General features: G+C 35.7%; 1 protein-coding gene across 5 annotated transcripts in view; it reads left to right on the top strand.

The window, feature by feature from the left end:
* The window catches only part of CDC27 (cell division cycle 27), a 58095-nt gene that overhangs the window by 6569 nt on the left and 28697 nt on the right, over positions 1 to 22829 (top strand). For all 5 annotated transcript variants that reach the window (XR_003005405.1, XM_024760750.1, XM_024760752.1 and 2 more), the window contains exons 2-7: positions 5670 to 5745; positions 14359 to 14506; positions 16054 to 16179; positions 20891 to 20988; positions 21744 to 21898; positions 22004 to 22215. Coding sequence is in view for 4 of the 5 variants with exons in the window: in XM_024760750.1 (XP_024616518.1) it covers positions 5670 to 5745; positions 14359 to 14506; positions 16054 to 16179; positions 20891 to 20988; positions 21744 to 21898; positions 22004 to 22215 (815 nt within the window). In the remaining variant the exon portion in view is untranslated. The remainder of the gene's footprint in view (positions 1 to 5669; positions 5746 to 14358; positions 14507 to 16053; positions 16180 to 20890; positions 20989 to 21743; positions 21899 to 22003; positions 22216 to 22829) is intronic.

Below are 22829 nucleotides of genomic sequence, written 5' to 3' on the forward strand. Positions count from 1 at the left end.
CCCTCCCACCCTCCCTATCTCACCCCTCCAGGTGGTCACAAAGCACCGAGCTGATCTCCCTCTGCTATGCGGCTGCTTCCCACTAGCTATTTTACATTTGGTAGTGTATATGTATCCATGCCACTCTCTCACTTCGCCCCAGCTTACCCTTCCCCCTCCCTGTGTGCTCAAGTCCATTCTCTACGTCTGCGTCTTTATTCCTGTCCTGGCCCTAGGTTCTTCAGAATCTATTTTTGTGTGTGTGTGTGTGTGGCTTATATGTTACAAAATAAACAACTGTGGCAGATATAATGAGAGATGTTACATAACACAAACTATAAATTATATTTATTGAATTTGTTTATATTAAGAGCTGGAAAAGCAAAAGGTTTTAAGTGCCTAATGTGTGCCAGTCAGTATACTAGGAGCACCATATCATTTCATTTAACCCACACAAGTCCAAAAATAGAGTTCCATTTTTCACATGAGGAAATTGAGGCTGAGAAACGTTAAATAATTCCCCAAAGTCACACTGCTGAAAGTGCTGGCACACACATTTGAACACAGGTCTCCAACATCAAATCCTGGGTATATTCTTTCTCCTCACCATGTTCTTTTAGTAGGTTCTTAGGAAATCCCCATATTTTATAAAGGAGTAATTAGGTGGTAATTATTTGCATTACAAAAATAATTCTATGTACCATGGAGTTTCTTCAAGATTTCCAGAGATCCTTAACTATTGGACATATAATAATACAGAAAAACTTAAGGCTAAGACTAACATAAAATGCTAACAGTGGGAGGACTGCCAGAGTTCAAAGGCCATTTGTTTATTCATTCACCATAAGTTGGTTAAAGCACCTACTTAAAAAGTACATAATAGGGCTTCCCTGGTGGTGCAGTGGTTGAGAGTCCGCCTGCCGATGCAGGGGACACGAGTTCATGCCCCGGTCCGGGAAGATCCCACATGCCGCGGAGCGGCTGGGCCCGTGAGCCATGGCCGCTGAGCCTGCGTGTCCGGAGCCTGTGCTCCGCAACGGGAGAGGCCGCAACAGTGAGAGGCCCGCGTACTGCAAAAAAAAAAAAAAAGTACATAATAAATGCTGGGAGTATATAGTGAGCAAAAACAGATGTAGTCCCTACCTTTCTAGAGTTTATATTATAGTGAGGAAGACATTATTCACATACTCTTCTATATGTGTAAAATTAAAACAGTGAGAAGTATTGCAAAGGAAAGGTACTTGGTGTCATCAGAGTGTATAAGGATGCCTAACCTCATCTGGGTGTCCTAAAAAAGCCTTCCCTGGGAAAGAAGTCCAAAGAATGACTAGAATTTGCATATTTTGAAGGAAAGGAAGGGGGTGTGCCAGGCAAAATGAACTGTATGTTTAAAGGACCTGTGGCAGAAGGATAACATGGCAGATTTGAGGAGCTGAAAGAAGGTCGTTGTGGTAGCATGGAAAGCATGAGAAAATATGATGCAAGATGAACAGAAGAGGTAGGTACAGACTATACCATACTGCCTAGTTTGGTGGCTTTTGCTTTTATCATCAAGAACAGTGAGAAGCCATTGAAGGATTTTAAGCAAAGGGGTAATATGATCAGATCTGACTTGTGAAAAGCTCATAGGGAGAGAATGGATCATAGGGTAGAAAAGAATTCAGAAGAGCTAAGTAAGACACTCTTAAAGTAATCCAGGGAAAAAATGGTCTGCCTTTAAAAGTAAATGTTTAGGGGACTTCCCTGGCAGTCCAGTGGTTAAGACTCTGAGCTTCCAATGCAGGAGGCGCAGGTTTGATCACTGGTTGGGGAACTAAGATCCCACATGCCACACCAAAAAAAAAAAAAAAAGTAAATGTTTATTAAGTTTCTTCCTTTCATTATTACTGCAGTTGCCTAATTTAAATGAGTATCGGGGCTTCCCTGGTGGCGCAGTGGTTAAGAATCCCCCTGCCAATGCAGGGGACACGGGTTCGAGCCCTGGTCCGGGAAGATCCCACATGCCTCGGAGCAGCTAAGCCCGTGTGCCACAACTACTGAAGCCCACGCACCTAGAGCCCATGCTCTGCAGAAAGAGAAGCCACTGCAATGAGCAGCCTGAACACCACAACGAAGAGTAGACTCCACTCACTGCAACTAGAGAGAGCCCATGCGCAGCAACGAAGACCCATCGCAGCCAATAAATAAATTAATTAATTAAAAAAAATTTTTTAATAAAATGAAATAAATGAGTATCATTTTGAAAGATACCTATAGGCATAGTTTCAGAACCCTAGGTCATATATGGTCTGGTAGAACACCAGAAGGCCAGATCAGTTCTTTGGGGGGTTTAGAATTTAGCCAGGCACTGTGCTAGGCTTATCTCAGAGGTAAGTATTTTTATCCTTATTTTACAGATGATTAAAGCTAAAGCTCAGAGAATTGATTTGGTCATCTAGATTAGTGTCCGAGGGATCTTTATCTGCCTTGGATTGAGGTGTGGAGATCATATTAAGTATTCAAGAAATAATTGAGTCACATTAGGTTTGAATACCCTTTAGCTGTTGTTTTCTGAATGACTTTTTTTTTGAGTTATTCTATCCAAATGTTGAAATTCTCTGAGGAAAACACAGTTTATCGCATTATCTTTTATCTGTCTCTTTGCTGTGTTATAGAGGAAATACAGATTAGATAGCAGTGATTCTGTAGTATGTTTAAAACCTGCTATTATATTCACTCCTTGCTAACACCACATATTTTTGTTCAAAGGTTCAGCTTTCTGACTGTTTGATAAGAAAACAAAAGCACAGTGAGCACAATGACAATGACCAGATAGGTGCCTGTAGAATAATACCCGACTTATTTCTCATTGTCAGTAAATACCTGAAAATTCAAAATGTTAAGGCTTTGTGCAGCCTACCTGAAGAACTTGATTTTCTCAAATTGGTTAAGTTTTTTATGTTGTTGTTGTTTTTACTGCAATCAGGATCATATAGCAAACAAAGTAGATGCTCAATAAATATTTACCAAATGGATGAATGATGTATTTCAGAGGTGGCAGGCATATTGAATAAGATGATAAGGAAAATGATCCAAGTAGTATGGAGACATGATCTCAGCTGCCATTTACCAGAAAAATCTGGTTATCTTCCAGGTATTTATAGATCACACCACTGAGAGATTTTATTGCCCCCAAATCTGATGTATTCCAACCCCTTGGTCAGACTGACCCTTATCTCCTTACCAGATTCTTGGTTCCTTTATAATGTTTTGCTTATTGTATCAAGGAAGAAACAGCTGGATGTTATTTTGTATTTTTTTATATTGCCAACATTAATGTTTTAATAATGTTTATAGGAATATCTTATATTTTACCTCCAGATTGGGTTACTAAAAGTTTACAGGTCAGTAAGTGGAAAATAGATTCAGAGTTTTAAAACATTCATTCAACAAACTTTATTGAGCATTCACTATGTTTTTTTTTGTTTTGTTTTGTTTTGTTTTTGTACGCGGGCCTCTCACTGTTGTGGCCTCTCCCGTTGCGGAGCACAGGCTCCGGACGCGCAGGCTCAGCGGCCGTGGCTCACGGGCCCAGCCGCTCCGCGGCATGTCGAATCCTCCTGGACCAGGGCACGAACCCGTGTCCCCTGCATCGACAGGCAGACTCTCAACCACTGCGCCACCAGGGAAGCCCGAGCATTCTCTATGTTTAAAGACAGTTATCTAGGATAACTAGGGAAATAACTTAGTTAAGTAGGATAACCAGGGAATTATAGAGAAAAATAGAATCTGGCTTTTGCCCGCAAGAAGTTGCAACCTGGTTAACCAAATAATATAACCAAATCTAATAAAAAGCCTGATATTTTTTTAAAAAGTATAAACAAAATTGTCCAGGACCTCATAGGATGGAGTAATTAATATTGCATGGGATAGATCAGTGAAGACTTCATGAAAGGAAGAGACCATGTAAGCTGAATTTTGAAGAAAGGATGACAAATTTCAGGAGATAGAAGTTAAAGACAAAGGACAGCCCAAACAGAGGTGAAGACTCTGAAATATGAAAATACAGCTGATGTTTAGGGACTGATGGAGCTTTGTTCTGTAGATGTTTATTGTGTAAACTTTGTGAGGCTATCCAAGAGGAATCATTAGCAAGTTTTGATCAGGGAAGAAGACATGATAGTGATAATGATGAGGGCAGCAGCTAAAATTTATTGAGTAATTATTAGGTATGTGCTAGGAACCATTGTGTACTTTATTGGAGTCTTATGTTTTAAATTAAGAGACTGAGTCTTAAGAGACATTGTTACTTGCCCAAGACACAGAACTAGTAAGTCATGGAACATGAATTTGAGCCCAAGCCTCTCACTGTTGTCTCCTATTTAGCAGTGATGATGTTTTTGTTTGAGGAATTCTGGGACAGGATGGATTACATTGTAGCCTGTAGGTAGAAAAACCACTTAGGAAAATAAAAGTTTACAGGAAAGAAGATTCTGTTACAGACTGGGACTAGGAAAGAGGGGATAGACCCTAGGTACTTTTCTTTATGTGCAGTTCTATAAATGATGGTTAGATTCACTAACCAGCCCATTAAAATCTTTTAAATCCATAACTTACCCAGATTGACTTACCAGTACAATTGTTATTTCATGTATACTTACCCAACATTTCTGACCTTGTATGGTGAAAGACTTTTTGAGTTTCAAACAAGGAGTACCTCTCCTAGTCCTGGCAGCGGCAGTGCTCCTCAAGGTATTAGTACTGCTGTAGTCTCTAATATGCAAAAGAGAAAGCACGTTTCTAGGTCAGTAACTTGTCTCTTCCCCTTTCAAGTATCTGAATTGAATTCCATAAATATTTATTGAACACCTTTTATGTATTGGGCTCTAATACTGTCTCCCATCAGCTAGACAAGTGATTCTTAACGAACCAAGATATTTGTGAACCCCACACACTGTATACTCATTTCCTGTATATATGTCTATGTGCTTTTTTCTGGGGAGGAGGTCCATAGCTTTCATAAGTTTTTCAAAAGAGTATACTATAAAAGGAGACAGAACTACTTACCTAGAAAGTAGAAGAATCGTTCTGAACCCTGAATGCTTATCAGTAAAAAGGTTTAAAAATAAGGATATCTAAACTCAATCCCAACTTCCAGAGATTGTGATTCAGTGGATTTGAGGTAGAGCACCACAAGAAAGGGTTGATAGCCACTGATCTAGACAGGAGTAACACTAAAATGCACTCTATGAGAACAGAAACTACTCGTTATTTATTGTGTGCCTAGAGTCTAGAAAGTGCTGGCACATAGTAGGCACTCAGTAAATATTTATTGAATAAATGAATATTAGAGCTCTCCAGTGAAGAAAGCTTTATGAAGTAGATATTATTTAAGCTGAGTCTATAGGGATGAGGAATTTATAAGAGGAGGTAGGTGAAGGAGCCCACATTCCCCAGTGAAGGAAAAGGAAGTACAGAGACACAGAGGTCTAAAAGTTCATGGGGAGTTGAGTGAGTAAATTCAGATATGTTAGGAGCCATACAGTGAAGAGCCTTATCTAATACGTTATGGAGTTTGCACTGTGGGCAGTGAGGTTTTATTACTTAATTTAGACATGTTAATTTGAGTATTATATGCAAGGCTCTGTGCTAAGAGTTACCTTGAAACTCTCTCTGTTTGTATATTTATGTTCTTTTTCCTCCACTTACAGGCTGCTATATGGCAAGCGCTAAACCACTATGCTTACAGAGATGCAGTTTTCCTCGCAGAGCGACTATATGCAGAAGGTTTGTAATCTGTTCATTTCTATAGAACTGTAAAAGAATAAAATATATGGAATTCCATCACTTTTTATGACTGTAACAAGATTCTGGGTATTCCTTTTTTTTTTTGGCCACGCCACGCGGCATGTGGGATCTTAGTTCCCCGACCAGGAATAGAACCCGTGGCCCCTGTATTGGAAGCACGGAGTCTTAACCACTGGACTGCCAGGGAAGTCCCCTGGGTATCCCTTTTGTTTTATCTTTATGATTGACACTAGTTCATAAAAATATTTCCAAGTGTCTGTGTAGCTCCTTATATGCTACTTTTAATAACTGTGTAGAGTTGCTTTGGGTTTTACGCTATGGTTTACTTAATCATGTTCCCGTCTTTAGGTATTTTTTCCCAGGTTTTTTATTAGAGTCTATATTCTGTGGCTTAGAGCATGGGTTTTGAGCCTACAGCCTTAGTACAAACCCTAACCCTGTCACTTAAACATGCAGTAGTATACTGTGGGCAAGTTACTTAATGTCTGATTATTTCATATTTCTCATCTATAAAATAAAGATAATAGTAACCGTCTCATAGAATTGAAGAATGAAGTAGTATATTTAAAGCATTTGGCACAGCCTTCTGGCATGGTAATAAATGCTCAGTAAACATTAGCTGGTAATGTGTTTTGTTTCTGTCATTAATTATTATAATCCTCTTTCTAAGATGCTAAGATAGATAACTATGTACAACTTTTCTTTTAAGTCATTTCCTTGGGTTATATACTCTAAAATGGAATTTATGAGTCAAAAGGTGTGATCAGTTCTACAACAAATTACTTTTTGCCCAGTTGATAACCACGCGGCAGAGAGAGGTGTGATAATCAAGGTGTCACCAATAGTGTAAGGCTTCCTTCATAGTCCTATCAATATCAGATTTACCATTATTATGTATTCTTGCTTACTGGAAAATTGTGAGGTATTTTGTCTTGCATGTTTGTAACTGTGAAGGATTCTGGGTATTTTCTCAAGTGTTTATTTTAAATGTATTCCTATTTCTGTGAGCTGTATCTTTGTTTATTGCATATTTGCTCCAGATTCTTTGCCTTTTAATCTTAATTCTATTGATTTTTATTAATCTGATATTTTAAATTGTTATGTAGTTGAACTCATCAGCTGTGTCATTTAAACTTTCTCCTATTGCTCCAATAGCTGGAAAATTGTCATCTTTCTGCAACTCAATAAACATACAGTTCTTGGTAGTTTAAAAAAAGTTTTTAAAAATTTCTGCTACAACTAAGATCTGACATAACCAAATAAATAAATAAATATTTAAAAAAATTTTATCATAGTATTATTACTTAGTTTGGTCCATGTTATTTATTAAATAATTTCCCCCCTGCCCCACATGGTATCTTACTTGGTTTTATATTAAATTTATTTTATTTTTAAAATTTTTATTTATTTATTTTTTATTGAGGTATAGTTGTTTTACAATGTTGTGTTAGTTTCTGCTGTAAAACGAAGTGGAGTTCCCTGTGCTATACAACAGGTTCTCATGTATTAGATTTTTTAAAAATGTTTTGCTCTGTCCACAGAACCTCTCCTTTCTTTCATTAGTTAATTTTCTGTTTTTAATTCAGTATTATACTGTTTTATTATTAACACTTTATATTGTCTTTTAATATCTAATAACACCTATCTCCCATCATTTTTTTTCCAATTCTTTCTTTGCTAAGAAGTCTTTAACCTTTTTTTAATTCTTTATTTTTTTCATGTGTATTTTACTACTGCTTTGAAATTTCACAAATATTTTGATCAGTGCTGACCTATATAAGTCTATGAATTAATTTAGCAAGTACTGACATGTTACTATCTTAAAGCCTTCTTAACCAGGAACAGTGCTGCCTTCTTTTTACTCCAGTGTTTAACTCAGTTTTCCCACTTTTTGAGTAACCTCCCATTGGATTACTTACCAAATTTAAAAATTTTTTTTATGATTGTAGGTGAGTTTTTTTGTGTGTGTCTGCATGAACTAGTTGTGGAACCTTTCTGCTCAGTTATATGATTTTACTCAAATAAAGTGCTTAGTAACCCAACTGCAGGCATAGAAGGTAGATATTAGGGGTTTGCTAGGCATGTGTCAAAAAGGGACAAGGGATAAGAACATTAAGAATACAGGCAAGGGCTTCCCTGGTGGCGCAGTGGTTGAGAGTCCGCCTGCCGATGTAGGGGACACGGGTTCGTGCCCCGTTCCGGGAAGATCCCACATGCCGCGGAGCGGCTGCGCCCGTGAGCCATGGCCGCTGAGCCTGCGCGTCCGGAGCCTGTGCTCCGCAACGGGAGAGGCGACGGCAGTGAGAGGCCCGCGTACGCAAAAAAAAAAAAAAAGAATACAGGCAAGATGTGGACCAGGAAATGTAAACTACATAGGAAAGTTAACACAGGAAGGGATTGGTAAATAAGAGGTTTTAGAGAGGTACTGGAAGTCCAGATGAAGTTGAATTGGGAGATATATGAGAATAACTTAGGAGAGGAAGACTGTGAATGAGGTGCAGAATTCTTTCGTTAATGAAGCAGAATGTCTTGAATTTAGTAACTGAGAGTTATAAGGAGAAGGTATGAATCTCAGGAGGAAGGGGTTTCACAGAAGGACAAAGGGTAATGCTTGGAAAAAGTTGTGAGAAGCAAGGAGGAAACCAACCTTACTGTGGGATAGGAGGGAATTAGCATCCCTTTGGGAGTGCCGACAGGTCCTCAGGGGAGAACAGGAGTTCAGTGAGGAAAGTGAGGGAAGATTTGTTGAGCAGAAGTCTGAGGTCCAAATGAAAAGGTTTAGAACAGTGAGAGGCTTAGAAAGAAGGTAATATAATAGATTGCCCTATTCTGCTCGATTATGTAAAAGCAAGGTTGATTGTGGATAATCTATTTATATATATTTTCATTGATACCTAGGCAGCCCCCATGTTTTGCTGACTTATACTTCTTTCTTTTTTTAAATTTGTTTATTAAAGGGTAGGCAGTTTCTAGTTTATTATAGTTAGGTTCCAAAAGATTGCAAATTAGTGGTTTCAAATTTAGATGAACAGGTTTTCCCATAGAATTGAGGCAGGATTCCAAATTAATCCACATAAAGCTGTTTAATCCTCTTTCTACCTGTGTCTGATACAGTGCTTAACACTTGGAAAGTTGCTCATTGTTAGTTTCTCTCAATATAGAACCTAACTACTCTGTTTGACTATATTTCTATGAGGGAAGATTTTAGAATTTAAGTGCAATGGGAGCAGATACTATCCCAGCTCAATAATAAAAACAGTAATTCTACCATTTATTGATTTCTTACTGTGTAGTAGGACTCTGAGTACTTAATATTAATTCCTTATTTAGTCTTCAACAATCCTATAAAATAGACATTGCTATTACCGTTTTAGAAATGAAGGAACTAAGACCATTGTTCACCAGGTTTCTACCTGTCTTAATGATTAATGGGCCAGATGTAGAAATTGCATTGAGTATAGTGATTTCCATAAATTGGGCTTAGTTGAAGAGAACTGAATCAGAGTAAAAGGTTCAGCATCTGGTTCTCTTCTCTGTCTTAACCATTATATTGAGAGCCCAAACTCACAGAAATATGTGACTGCAAATGGCAACATTTAAAAAAAATTACTTACACAGTTATGTTAAGGTCATCATTGAGGGAAGTTTTCCAGATACTTCTAAAGATATGGCATATTGTATCATTTTTAGGCCATTGCCTGTGGAAAATTTGATAAATGTTATCTTGTTGCTAAAAATTAAAGTCACTTTGTCATATGGGGGGACAGAAAGGATATCTGGCCCATTGGTGTACTCTTTTACTGTCATCATTAAATTCTTACTGGTGAAAAAGATGATGCTTTTTTTGTTTTAATATTCTCTTTATTTATTTATATATTCAATTCATTCATTCACTCATTCGTTCATTTGCCGTGCCGTGCAGCTTGTGGGATCTCAGTTCCCTGGCCAGGGATTGAACCCAGACCACGGCCATGAAAGCCTGGAATCCTGACCACTAGGCCACCAGGGAACTCCCAATGCTATTTTTTTTTAATCATCATAGTTTTCATTTTCATTAGGTGTTAGTGAATTAAGACTCTCGTCTTCCCAACGAACTTTTTAAATCCAAGACTCAACTATTTCAATGCATTAACTTAGATGTTTCACACAAACATCACATACATCAAACTCAATTCATGCAAAACTGGATTCATAATGTTCCCACTGTAATCTGACACCAATATGTCTTAGAAAAGCTCCTAACTGATTTTCCCATATTTACTCTTTCCTGCCGCTTCCCTTTCCCCCTCCCAAATCAACCCATTCTCTTTACTTTCCTTCTCAAAACGCTTTAGAGATCTATAATAGCTATAATAATTTATCCCTAAATCTTTACATAGCTTGCAAAGCCCTGCACAATCTGGCTGTCTGCTTTCTCCTTATATATTGCCATTTCCCCCTCAAACACTAAGGAGCCTTTTAAAAGTTCCTCCAGCCCTCTTATCTGTGGTGTATTTACTCCAAGCATATTTTCAAAGTATTAAAAAATATTAACCCCCATCATATACAACAAGTATAAAACCAGAGTTAGTACTGAAGTTTAGGAGGTGAACAAATATAGAGAAAATAAAAATTAAAAATAGTATTAAAATACTGAAGTTGTATATGTAGGTGAAGTGTTCAACAACAGAAATGACTCTGAAGGGTGGAACAAATCATATATGTAAAGTACAGCACCCAGGCATTTGGAAACAGCAAAAAAAGTGATAAAACGGAATTACTTGAGTTTGTGGCTCAGTGTCGTGTATATATACCCCACATGAATGTCAGATGACTACTCAGGTATTGCAAATTTAGAAGGTCAATAATAATAATTTAATAATGGCACCTAGAGCTCTTACTATGTGTCAGGTGCTATCCAAAGTACGTATATATTAACTCATTTAATTCTAACAGCACTAAGTACTTAGAAGTAGGTATCACTATATCCTTATTTTACAGATGAAGAAACAGAGGGTCAGAGAAGTTAACTTGCCCTAATAAGTCACATAGCTAATAAGTGGTAGTGTGAAAATCCGAACTCAAGCAGTTTGGCTGTAGGGTCATTACTCTAATCCATGTGCTATACTGTCTGTAGGTGATGTGAGAACTTAAAAGATAATTAAGATGAAATGTGTAGGGACTTCCCTGGTGGTCCAGTGGTTAAGACTTTGCCTTCCAATGCAAGGGGTGCGGGTTCGATCCCTGATGGGGGAGTTAAGATCCCACATTTTGGCCTTGCAGCCAAAAAAACAAAACATTTTAAAAAAACCCACAGAAGTGATATTGTAAAAAATTCAATAAAGACTTCTAAAAATGGTCCACAGCAAAAAAAATCTTAAAAAAGATGAAATGTGTATCACAAATCATAGATGATTCCATAGGTTTTATGCCCTTTGAATACTTATAACATCAGAGTTTTTGACAGGGTGGCAAGCAGAGTACTCTAACCTCTAAGGAGTTCTCTGTGGTATTTGTAGAGTTTATCAAGGCTAGGTAGAGAACACTCACCTCAACAGACTTTTTTAAGTCTTACCAAAACTGGTGCATTTTGGAAAAGGCTGCTCATTTAGATTATAAGCCAACATGAAGAAGAGGTGTCTGTCTGATTTAAAAACACTGAGGGACTAATTCATCTTCCCATTTGATGGAAATGTATGTGAAGGATGCAGGCTTTAAGCTCCTTTTAATTATTTTGGGCTTATATTAAATGACCTAGCCTATATTTGAAGCCTAACCTGTTTGTAAGAAGAGGACTTTCAGTATTGTTCTGTAACTTCCTGTTTGTTTTTTCACCTAACAATGCATCCTGGAAATCTTTGTCAGTTTTTTTTTTTGACAGCTGTAGAGTGTTTAATCACATGGATGTACCTTAATTTAACTCGTACATGATTGATTTATCAGTATTACTTTAAGAGTAACTTTGTGGAATCAGTGTTTACTTTATTCCTGTTTATAAAACACAGCCATCTCAGGACCACCCATGGGTTCTGCATCTGCAGATTCAACCAACTGCAGGTGCAGAACCTGCAGCTACAGAGGGCCAGTTGTATATTATGCACCGTATAATTCCCAATCACATATTTTAATTAAGGCTGTTAATAAAGGATGGCAAATAAATGTCATGCAGACAATCTATAACTATTTCCAGATCCTGGTATTTTGATCTTTGCACACTTACTGGCAAAGCCATGATCAACCTTAGAATTTTTCTGAGTTTAGTACTTGAGGCAGCCACTGTCAGTCAGTTGGCGTTACTGTTCCAGATGAAATCTATTTGTCAGAACTCTACCTTTTTTAGATTTATTATAGCCACTTACTGCTGGTTCACTAGCTATGTTTGGGGCTGTCAGGTTATTTCTGGGAAGCCTCAAAAACCACCCATGTCTCTCCATGTGTTTTACAACCCTTCAAGTTGTTCTGGATTTACTTCACTATCTTATAGTTTCATTAAGCTTAAGATTTGTTTAAACCTCCAATCTATAATCTCACTTAAACATATAGTTTTTAAGTCATCACACTTCAAAAAAGTAGTTGCAGTATGACACTAGAATCATACACACAATATTTGGTATCTTTATACCAAATATTGTGTGTGTGAAAGCACTGAGGGACAAATTCATCTTCCCATTTGATGGAAATGTCCCTGAAGGATGCAAGCTTAAGCTCCTCTTAATTATTTTGGGCTTTTATTAAATGACCTAACCTATATTTGAAGCCTAACCTGTTTGTAAGAAGAGGAGTTTCAGTATTAGGAAATTTTACTACAGTGAAAATTGGACCTAAACATAAGTGTTTGTAAACAAACATTTGATAAAGCATTTTTTTAGCTGAAAGTTGAACTAGTTTTTGGGAGCCATTGTTTATTGGTATAACTAGTTTTTAAAAGCTTAATTTTTTAGATGACAAGAAACTAGGCCTTTGCAAAATCTATAAGAAATCACACTTTCAAACTTATGTGAATTAGCACTTGTATTTCAATGAAATTAACAGTTTGTTCCCACTGCAGTAGAGCTCCTCATTCATTTTTTTGCTTCTGAATCACAGATACTACTATAGATCCTATTAACACATATATGCTAAAATTTCTTATCATTTACTACATGTCATTTATTGTACACTGTTTTTTATACTAGGATTTCATGAAAAATAAAATGGACCAGAGAAGAAGGGTTCTGTTGGGTTTTGCTTGCACATACATGACATACAACAACAGCAGCAAAGAAAAGAAGAAAGAAAGAAAGAAAAGAAAAGTAAAGAAAAGAAAAAGGAAAATCTTTATAACAGGAAAATTTCAAATTACTTTTTTATCCCACATCTTTGAGTTAACTTTTCAGGAAGATGTGGCAAGTTTATCTGTACTTTAAAACAGTGATTCTCAAACTTTAGCATGCATCAAAATCACCTGAAGGGTTTATTACAGCACAGATTACTGGTCCCCACTCCCAGAATTACTGATTTTAGGGGTCTGAGCTGATATGGGGCCCAAGAATTTCCATTTCTAACAAGCTCCAAAGTCATGCTGATGCTGGTATAGGGACCACACTTCAGGAACCACTGGCTTAGATGATCCCTCAGCGCCTTGATATTATTACATAACCCATTTTTAGAAGCACAGAACAGATTTTCCCCTCTTTCTTTCTATCCCCTTTATTATTACCTTTCTAGACTCTCATCTGGGGACTTCCCTGGCTGTCCAGTGGTTAAGACTCCGTGCTTCTACTGCAGGGAGCACGGGTTCGATCCCTGGTCCATTGGGGAACTAAGATCCCACATGCCACGTGGCGTGGCCAAAAAGAAAAAAAAACTCTTATCTGGATTGGTTGTGAGGTTGTGAGGATAGAAGTGAGGTGATGGTCAGTTTGGAAGAGAGTAAATAAGGGGAAAAGTGCCACATTTCATTAACGAAGGCATTTCCTAATGTAAAGAAAAGGCAAGCGGTTGATAAATAATTCTGCTCTTGTCATTAAAGAGCAGTTTAATTATTGTTACTGGACAGGTGTCAAGTCTGTCAATTGAGTGTTTAAATAGTGTGGATATTCACAATTTAGAAATTTTTTTCCTTTTTCTTAAATTATCTTGAATATACTCTAGTGTATATTTGGTGTTAGAAGTAAGTGGGTTGGTTTTTTGTGTTTGTTTGTGTTCCAATCTGGTCTTTTTTTAATGTACAGATTGATAATTACGTTTATAACCCTGAGTTTCCCTCTCATGAAATTTGACTTCTGTCCTCTCAAAGAGTCTATTAGAAAAATACTACATAAAAACAAGATGCTTTTCTGGTAGTCTATTTAAGGGTAGTTGTGTGCATGTGTTTGCTTTCCTTAAAGATTTACAGAGAATACTACAATTGTCTTCATTGTATTATTTCCTTGGTTCCTTGGGGAACTAACTTTTCTGTCAGAAAAGTATTTGTCCTTAATTCAAATTTGAATTAATAAATTGTTTTTTGTATTAAATAACATGCCTGATTTTTTTTGTTGTTGCTAAACTTGTTTACCTATTGGTAGGTGAAAATGATTACCATTCAACATACTGAATAATAGCCAATTTTTCTTGTGTGTGTGTTCTTAGTACACTCAGAAGAAGCCTTGTTTTTACTGGCAACCTGTTATTACCGCTCAGGAAAGGCATATAAAGCATATAGACTCTTGAAAGGACACAGTTGTACTACACCGCAATGTAAATACCTGCTTGCAAAATGTTGTGTTGATCTCAGCAAGTAAGTTTCTAAATCTTTTCTATCTAATTTTGTTCTACTTACACTGTAGAATTCTGGATAAAATTCTTTTGATGGATTAAACTCTGACTGACTCCCTTTCTCCCCTCTTTTGATAGTAGAGGTTTGTCTATTTCAGTAACTTTTGAAATGTTTACCCTGCTGCTTATGGCATTATTATTTTGTTATGGAGAGATTTCATTGTTATGGTATAAATAATAGAATTTAACTCTGGAGAAACCTGTTATAACTAATTCCAATCATTTTCTAAAATGATCCTAAGTGTTATTTCTTCTCCTTTGCTTTCATTGCTAGACCAGTTGGAATAAGCCTGAAAACCTAACTTACCAGTTCATCTGAGATTAATGCTCCCTTGTGTCTAGATAGTTGTGTAATTATTTGCCTTTCAAGATCATTCTGTTTGGGAGCCATTACTCCTTTGAAGCAAGGAGGCAGATTCAGGAGAACATTTCTTTTGCACAGTACAGTTCAACCAAGTCAGCTGTCCATATTCTGAATCTGGAGGCAGCTAGAGATTTAGCTAGCTGTATTCTGTCAAACTGTTTTCTGTGCTGTGAGAAATGGAATAATGGTAAAGGTGACTAAACAGATAATTGTAAAAGCCTTTGTATTTAGTCTGTAGATTTACAGTGAGAGAATACAAATAAGCCTCATAAAGTCTCCATAGTCTGCTAAATATTTTATTTGTCCAGTGTCTAATTGATGACTTTTAAATTAAAGCTAGCTAAAATATATATAAAATTTCTGAGACATTTGTTATTGAATTATTTCTACTCCAAAGATTCTAATGTTAAATTCTTTAAAATATACTTATTTAATTTACCAGTTTCTTAAGCCAGTTCTTATATTAGACATTCTTATCCCATTTATAAATATTTATAGTTTTTAAAAAGTCCCACTGATAGTAACAGAACTTTAGATATCAAGTTTTATGTTTCGGATATACTATGTAAGCTTACTTGAGAGTTTTCCACATGATGATTTGGAAAAAACTTTAAAACACAAACCATTACAAACTCTGATATGCTAAAAATACATAGTGAAATCAGGCAAATTTCTTTTCCCTTTGGGGAACATTTGTAATTTTCTATATCAAGAAAACATAATTGATAAATAGAGATGAAGTGCTCTTCAGGTTTTATTTGTAAACCTAAAAATAACTGAGGCCATTAAGTATGCAGTTTTTAATTAATATGTTAGTCTTGTTTAACCTGCTTGCAAATTCATACTTCAAGGAATTGTAGAATTAAGAAGGACCGCCACATCTGTTAATGAAGAACCATTCATATTTTCCCCCCAGTATAATGGTCTTCCGTTTCTTTTGACGTGAGTAATGTGTATGTTGCTCAGACTAGATTTGTACGTAGAGAGAATAAAGGTAACTGTTTCTGTTTTTAAAAGTAATACTGAAATTTTAAGATTTACTTTGTCTCCATAGTAAGAGGTACATTAGTAATGAAGAATGTCTTTACACACACTGCTTTTTATATTGACTTTTTTTTTTTAATGTGTAAATTTGTGTTTTAAAGGCTTGCAGAAGGGGAACAGATCTTATCTGGTGGAGTGTTTAATAAGCAGAAAAGCCATGATGATATTGTTACTGAGTTTGGTGATTCAGCTTGCTTTACTCTTTCATTGTTGGGACATGTATATTGGTAAGTAAGAATGATTCAAATTACCAGAAATTTGTTTCCAGTACTAGAATGCTTTGTGGTTTTAAAAAAACCTATGTTGATCTGTGTTTATCAAATAGCATTTGGTTGAGTAGTACACAGTCTTGTAGTTCCGTGATCTTGCTAAACCTGTAAAACAGTAGAGATTTTGATCCTGTCTATGACTGTCCACTTTGCTTTAATGATAAATAGCTACAGCAGCACTACCTAACAATTGAGTGCGCATGTGGGTTTTTTTTTACCTTGGGTGAGGAGAATATCTTCATGTGACCTACCGAGGAAAAAGAAGCAAAGAGTGAAGTTTTTTCTATGATATTAAATATCACCACTGCTCCTTAGAAAGAGGCATGAAGTCATGTTTCAGTAATAAAGAATAGCAGTTCCCATCTGGTATGTCATAATGAATTTGACAAATTTCCTATGATGGTAGCTGAAATGATAGTGATTTTACAAATAATCTTAAAATTTATTTACATTTATTTTAAATTAAGTCTCTTAAAAGCAAGTGAGAATGAATTCAGAGTTATCACTATGGTAATATTGTTCTCACTGATTTTTATTCTGAAATACTCTGAGTTGGGGAGTAATTAGGTAACAGGAATTGTTCAACTGCCCATGGGAGGGTATTTCATGTGTAAATGTCATCTGTTGCATGTGGGAGAAATGATTGAGGATTGCTTATCTAAAGAATTAGGTTAGCATCTGTTCTAAGGTAAATTGAGGCTAGTTTGAATAGCAGTTTTTAAAAAAAACCTTGAAAATACCTTTTTGAACAGAATAAATTATTTGACTGAAATTTGGGGCTCATTTTCAGATGGCACCACTCTTTTGAGAACAGGAGTAAGTAAAGATATAATACCAATATCTTCATTTATCTTAATAGAAGGACTTGGAGTAATGGATTTAGTTCATGCAACTATGATTCTTGTCATTTGTTCGAAATACTTTGAGATCCGTCCCCTATTATGGCTAGACACCATACTTGGCACTAGGAATGTAAAGATAAATAACTCACTGTCCTCCTCTCCATCCCCAAAAGGTTTATAATAAAGTGTAGGAGGAAAGAAGTAGTAAACAAAAGTTTATAAATTTTTATCATCACAATTTAAGTGCTATGATAAAATTTGAGCAGTATTCTGTTCAAATGAGGGAATAATCAGTTCTACCCAGTTAAGAAGAGAGGTAAGATGGTAACTAGGAAAGACTTGATAGAAGAGTCATTTTTGTTTCTTTTAACTTCTCAATAATAAGAAAATTAGAAAATGGGCAAAATCTTGAACGGACACTTCACCAGAGAGGGTATGTGAATGGTAAATAAGCACATGAAAAGATGTACCAAATCATTAGCCATTAAGGAAAAGCAACTACCATTAGAAGCTATTACATGCCTATTAAAATGGCTAAAATTAAAAGTATTGACAATATCAAGTGCTAATGGGGATGCAGAGCAATGGGATTTCTCATACATTGCTGGTGAGAATGTAAAATGGTACTTGTACATGAATATTCGTAGCAGATTTATTTGTAAAAGCCCAAAAATAGAATCAACTCAAATTCAGTGGGTGAATGAATAAAAAAACTGCATCCATACAATGAACTACTACTCAGCAATAAAGAGGAACAAACGATTGATAAACATAATAACTTGGATTTCAAGGGCATTATGACAAGTGAAAAAAGCCAATTTCAAAATTTTACATACACTACGATATCATTTATATAACATTATTTAATAAAACAAAGTAAGGGAAGGTGTTAAATCACAAAAGTGCTATATATATATTACTAATTATTTTAAAACAAGATCACTTGTTTAAAAGTTTTTGAAGGTGCAGTTTTATCAAGTCCTAACCATGAAGAAGGAAGGTTTTTCCCCTTCCTCAGAGAAATAAGGGTGGGTTATTTTTATTCATCATAAAGTTTAAAAGATTAAGTATCCAATGGGGCACAACGCTGCTTCAAAAACTGGCGCTTCATTTCAGTCATCATACACCTGTCTTGTGACCAAAGTTGCACCCCATAATCTAGAAACCCATGTGTTATTGTTTTGAAGCTACAGCTTGTTAGGTTATCTTTTATCTCCAGTATTTTGATGTAGACAATCATTGGTCTTTTTGTCTACAATACCACATGAAACGTGCATCTTTAGGACACAGCTGATACTAAGTTTGGTTCTTAGATTAACCTATTTCTTCCCAGTGCCATTTAAATAGTTTTTTTTAACCCCAATTCTTTGGGAAACTTCTTTCGGAGTTTTAGTTTTTAAAAAAATCCATCTAAAGTTGGGGCACTCCAGGCAGCTTAATTTTATTACATCTTTCCCCCTTTTTATCTCTCTATTGAACAGAGATCTGTCTCCCAGATTTGGTTATTGTAAGCCCACATCTTGCTTCTTCACCAGTTAACTTTTATGTTATTGGGTTGGCCAGAAAGTTTGTTCAGGTTTTTCCGTAACATCCCAAACGAACTTTTTGGCCAACCCAATATTTATACATACCAGTATCTATCCATGTGTGTGCATGTGTGTGTATATCTAATCTCTTCTTAGCAGACATTTTGTTTTACATTTATTTTATGGTCTATTAATCAGGTCATGGCTTATTATAAAAATCAGCCTTGCCAACTTATCAAAGGTTTAAGAAAAGTTACCTTTTGCTAATGTAAAAAGAGAATATAATTTACATAATACTGGAGAAGAGGATTTTCATCACAAATGATCACCTCTTACATTTTCATAATATTTTTTCTTGAATTATTTTATCTTTGCTTCATCAGTTCGTCCACCACTTTTCTGGCCATTTAAGTAATTCATATATTCTCCTCAATGCAACTTTAAAAATTATTAGTAAAAGTATTTTATGATATATTGTACAAGCAAAGCAAGGGGGTGAGGCTATTGTAAACAGGAAAGAGGTAATATAAAAATGAGAAATCTAATTTCCTGTCCTCAGAAAGCTTATAATCAATTGCAAGAGAGCACACATGAAAGATAAATAAATTGGGGACTCCCCTGGTGGTCCGTTGGTTAAGACTTCGCTGTCCAGTGCAGGGAGTGCAGGTTCAATCCCTGGTCGGGGAGCTGAGATCTCACATGCCTCCTGGCCAAAAAGCCAAAACAAAAACAGAAGCAGTATTGTAACAAATTCAATAAGGACTTTAAAAATGGTCCACATCAAAAAAAAAAAATCTTTAAAAAAAAAAGGTAAAGAAATAGACAAACCATAATTAGTTATATAAGCAATGAGGGGGCTGTATAACATGAGTTAGTTTAGGTCAAACATTGAGATTTCACTGTACTTTTCTTTTCATGGCCTTATGTTAAAAGTTCCTGAGCATTGATTTGACACTTTCCACTCCTAATTATTACTTTCAAAAAATACTCTTTTTATGTCTTTGCTTTGTTTCCTATTTTTAAGTTACCCCTCTATCCATGGTAAATGATTATATTATTCTTGTTACAACTATTGTTCCTTTAAGAAATTTCATCTAAGCAATCCTAGATATAGACTGATAAAACTTACATTTTCTGAAAGCCTGCCTCCTGCTCCTGCTTCCTTCTTTGTCTATGTGTTTATTGGGTCAAATTAGGCAAATGTGGGAAGCTAGATAGTCTTCAACTAGTGGTATTTTCTTGTCTTTATTACATCATTTATTCTAGTTTCTATTCACTTGCAAAATTTGAAAGTAAGGCACACCAATATATAGTTACCCAAAGGGGTCTTCTTTTCAGTTCTCTGAGATACACTGACAGCACATAAACAGATTATGTTTTAACTGATAGTTTAATTTGAAGGTTGTTTTGAAAATCTTGGTTAGATGCCATCTGGTCCTTATAAAACCTTAGGGTTTTGGAAAAATTGCTGTATCTTAATTTTTTTCCATTAGATAATGAAGAATTTCAACCTTAGACCAGGTGAATAATATTTTTTAACCTGAAAGCTCCAACAAGTCTCACTAACCCTCAATCCCATCTTCCCCCATTTAAAAGCTAGGGAGGGGCTTCCCTGGTGGCGCAGTGCTTAAGAATCTGCCTGCCGGGCTTCCCTGAGCGCAGCCAAAAATAAAATATAATTAATTAATTTAAAATAAAATAAAAGCTAGGGAGGCAACAATGCTGTTCTAATAATTTCCAGATTGTTTCAAGTATATAGAGTCCCAAGAATGTTGTTTATATTCTAAATGTGAGCCTTTATATACCCAATTTAGAAAGAAACGTGAATTTTCCTTTAAGTTAAGAGCTACCACCTCTACTTTGTTAAAAAATCTGATCATTTAAATGTGCTATTATTTGAAGCATTTAATTCACTTTCAAAATTACCACTGGGATTTATATTTAAAATCAACAATAAGACTGAAATATTTGGGTGTTTTCCATATTTCCTCAGTAATTCTAATATCCAACAGGAAATTAAAAGCAATATAGTATTTAAGAAGGCTATGATAGCTTGTTTATTTTGTTAACATTCCTTTCAATTCATGTTCTGTTTGCTTTTACCTGACTTTTGACTTGAACTGCCCTAAATAATAGAGGTTGGAGGATGGTAAGAAGGAAAAATTGATAATTTAAGAAAGAATCTAGCAGAGTACTCTCAGAACTTATATAAGATTTACCTAATTTTCTGTATCAAAAGTTTCTTTGTAATAGATGTTTTAGATTTTATAGCTTGTCTAATCTATTTGTTTGTCTTTACAGCAAGACAGATCGGCTTGCCAAAGGATCAGAATGTTACCAAAAGAGCCTTAGTTTAAATCCTTTCCTCTGGTCCCCCTTTGAATCACTATGTGAAATAGGTAAGCTTGTAGAGGTGGCTACGGGAGGGTTCTTCCATTTCTTCTTCTTCTTTTTTTTCCCCTGCTTAATTTTTGGAGAGTGATACAAATTATCCACAAGAAAAGTATTTTTCAAAGCTAAGGGTTTTTAAAATTGAGAACAAGAAATAAGGTAGAATCATATGTTTTAGGAATAATGTGCCCATTCTTGTGTCCTCTAGAATGAGTTGTATTGTGAGTATAACACTAGCCAAAACAGCATTCTGGGTAAGAAAAGAAATTAAAAGAATGCCCAGAGCAGAAACTGTTCTATAAATAAGACCTGGATAATATGGGGGGAGAGTGTCTCAGTATATATGTTCCAGGATGCATGAAGGATCATTTTAAAACATTGTTGTGTCTTTACATGGAAGTGCTCAAAACTTTAGTATGATTTCTACGGGGTTTCACCCTCAACTCCTTACCTTGAGCAAAATGAGATCTATTTGCTTTCTGCTTTAAAACAAACACAGAAATCTGCATTCTTCTGTGATTTATTATATTTAAAGTCAGTGTCATTGTGGTTTAGTTTATTTCCTGAATTTACAGCTTTATCTTAGGGGTAAATTTTTACGATAAATTGATGGATGGGCTTTTGGGAGATAAATCTGATTCACTGAAACAGAAGAACTTTAAAACTTTGGATAAGGCCATATTTCCACTGATTTATGCATGCTTGAAAAAAAAATTTAACCTTTGTTTCCTCAGAGGCAAACTTTTTTTTTTCCCCTTCACAGGTGAAAAGCCAGATCCTGACCAAACATTTAAATTAACATCTTTACAGAACTTTAGCAGCTGTCTGCCCAACTCTTGCACAACACTAGTATCTAATCATAGTTTATCTCACAGACAGCCTGAGACAGTTCTTACAGAAACACCCCAGGACACAATTGTAAGTGTATTATACACTAGTGTTCAAAATATTGTGAAAATGAAAATCAATGATCTGAACTAAATAATGTATCATAAATGACATGGTAGAAATTTTCTGTTTCAGGAATTAAACAGATTGAATTTAGAATCTTCCAATTCAAAGTACTCATTGAATACAGATTCTTCAGTGTCTTATATTGATTCAGCTGTAATTTCACCAGATACTGTCCCTCTTGGAACAGGAACTTCCATATTATCTAAACAAGTTCAAAATAAACCAAAAACTGGTCGAAGTTTATTAGGAGGACCAGCTGCTCTTAGCCCATTAACCCCAAGGTAAGACAAATAAAAGATACTTTAAAATGTGCTGTAATATTAAACGATCATATAGTAATTCCTATATTAATAATATAAATTAATATGAACAGCAACTTCTAAATCATTATGGAAATAGAGGTATTTAATAAGTCAATAATGAACCTATTCCATTTTCAGAAAATGAAGTAATAGAAATACAGTACCTGTGATAAAAATTCCGTCTTAAATATTGGAGAAAATTTAAAAACATGCCTTATTCAGCTGGTGTATGCATTAAAAAATATTGTGTTTATGGCTGTGCATCAGTGAACCTCTTAAAATGTTGGATTGCTTATGATAATAATCAGAGTGACAGCAGTGGTTATTGTTAAAGTACTGTATTCCAAAATGGGAAGGAAGAATTGACACCTATTGATATGAAATATTTTGTCAAATTATCAGAAATATATGTATATATAAATATAGGAACCCAGCCCAGAGGAAGCATATCCAAAAGAATCAAAATAAAAAATTATATGTTAGGGGCTTCCCTGGAGGCGCAGTGGTTGAGAGAGAGTCCGCCCGCCGATGCAGGGGACACGGGTTCGTGCCCCGGTCCGGGAAGATCCCACGTGCCGCCGAGCGGCTGGGCC

This window comes from Neophocaena asiaeorientalis, unplaced genomic scaffold, assembly GCF_003031525.2.
Source record: "Neophocaena asiaeorientalis asiaeorientalis breed wild unplaced genomic scaffold, Neophocaena_asiaeorientalis_V1.1 scaffold30, whole genome shotgun sequence".
Lineage (NCBI taxonomy): Eukaryota > Metazoa > Chordata > Mammalia > Artiodactyla > Phocoenidae > Neophocaena > Neophocaena asiaeorientalis.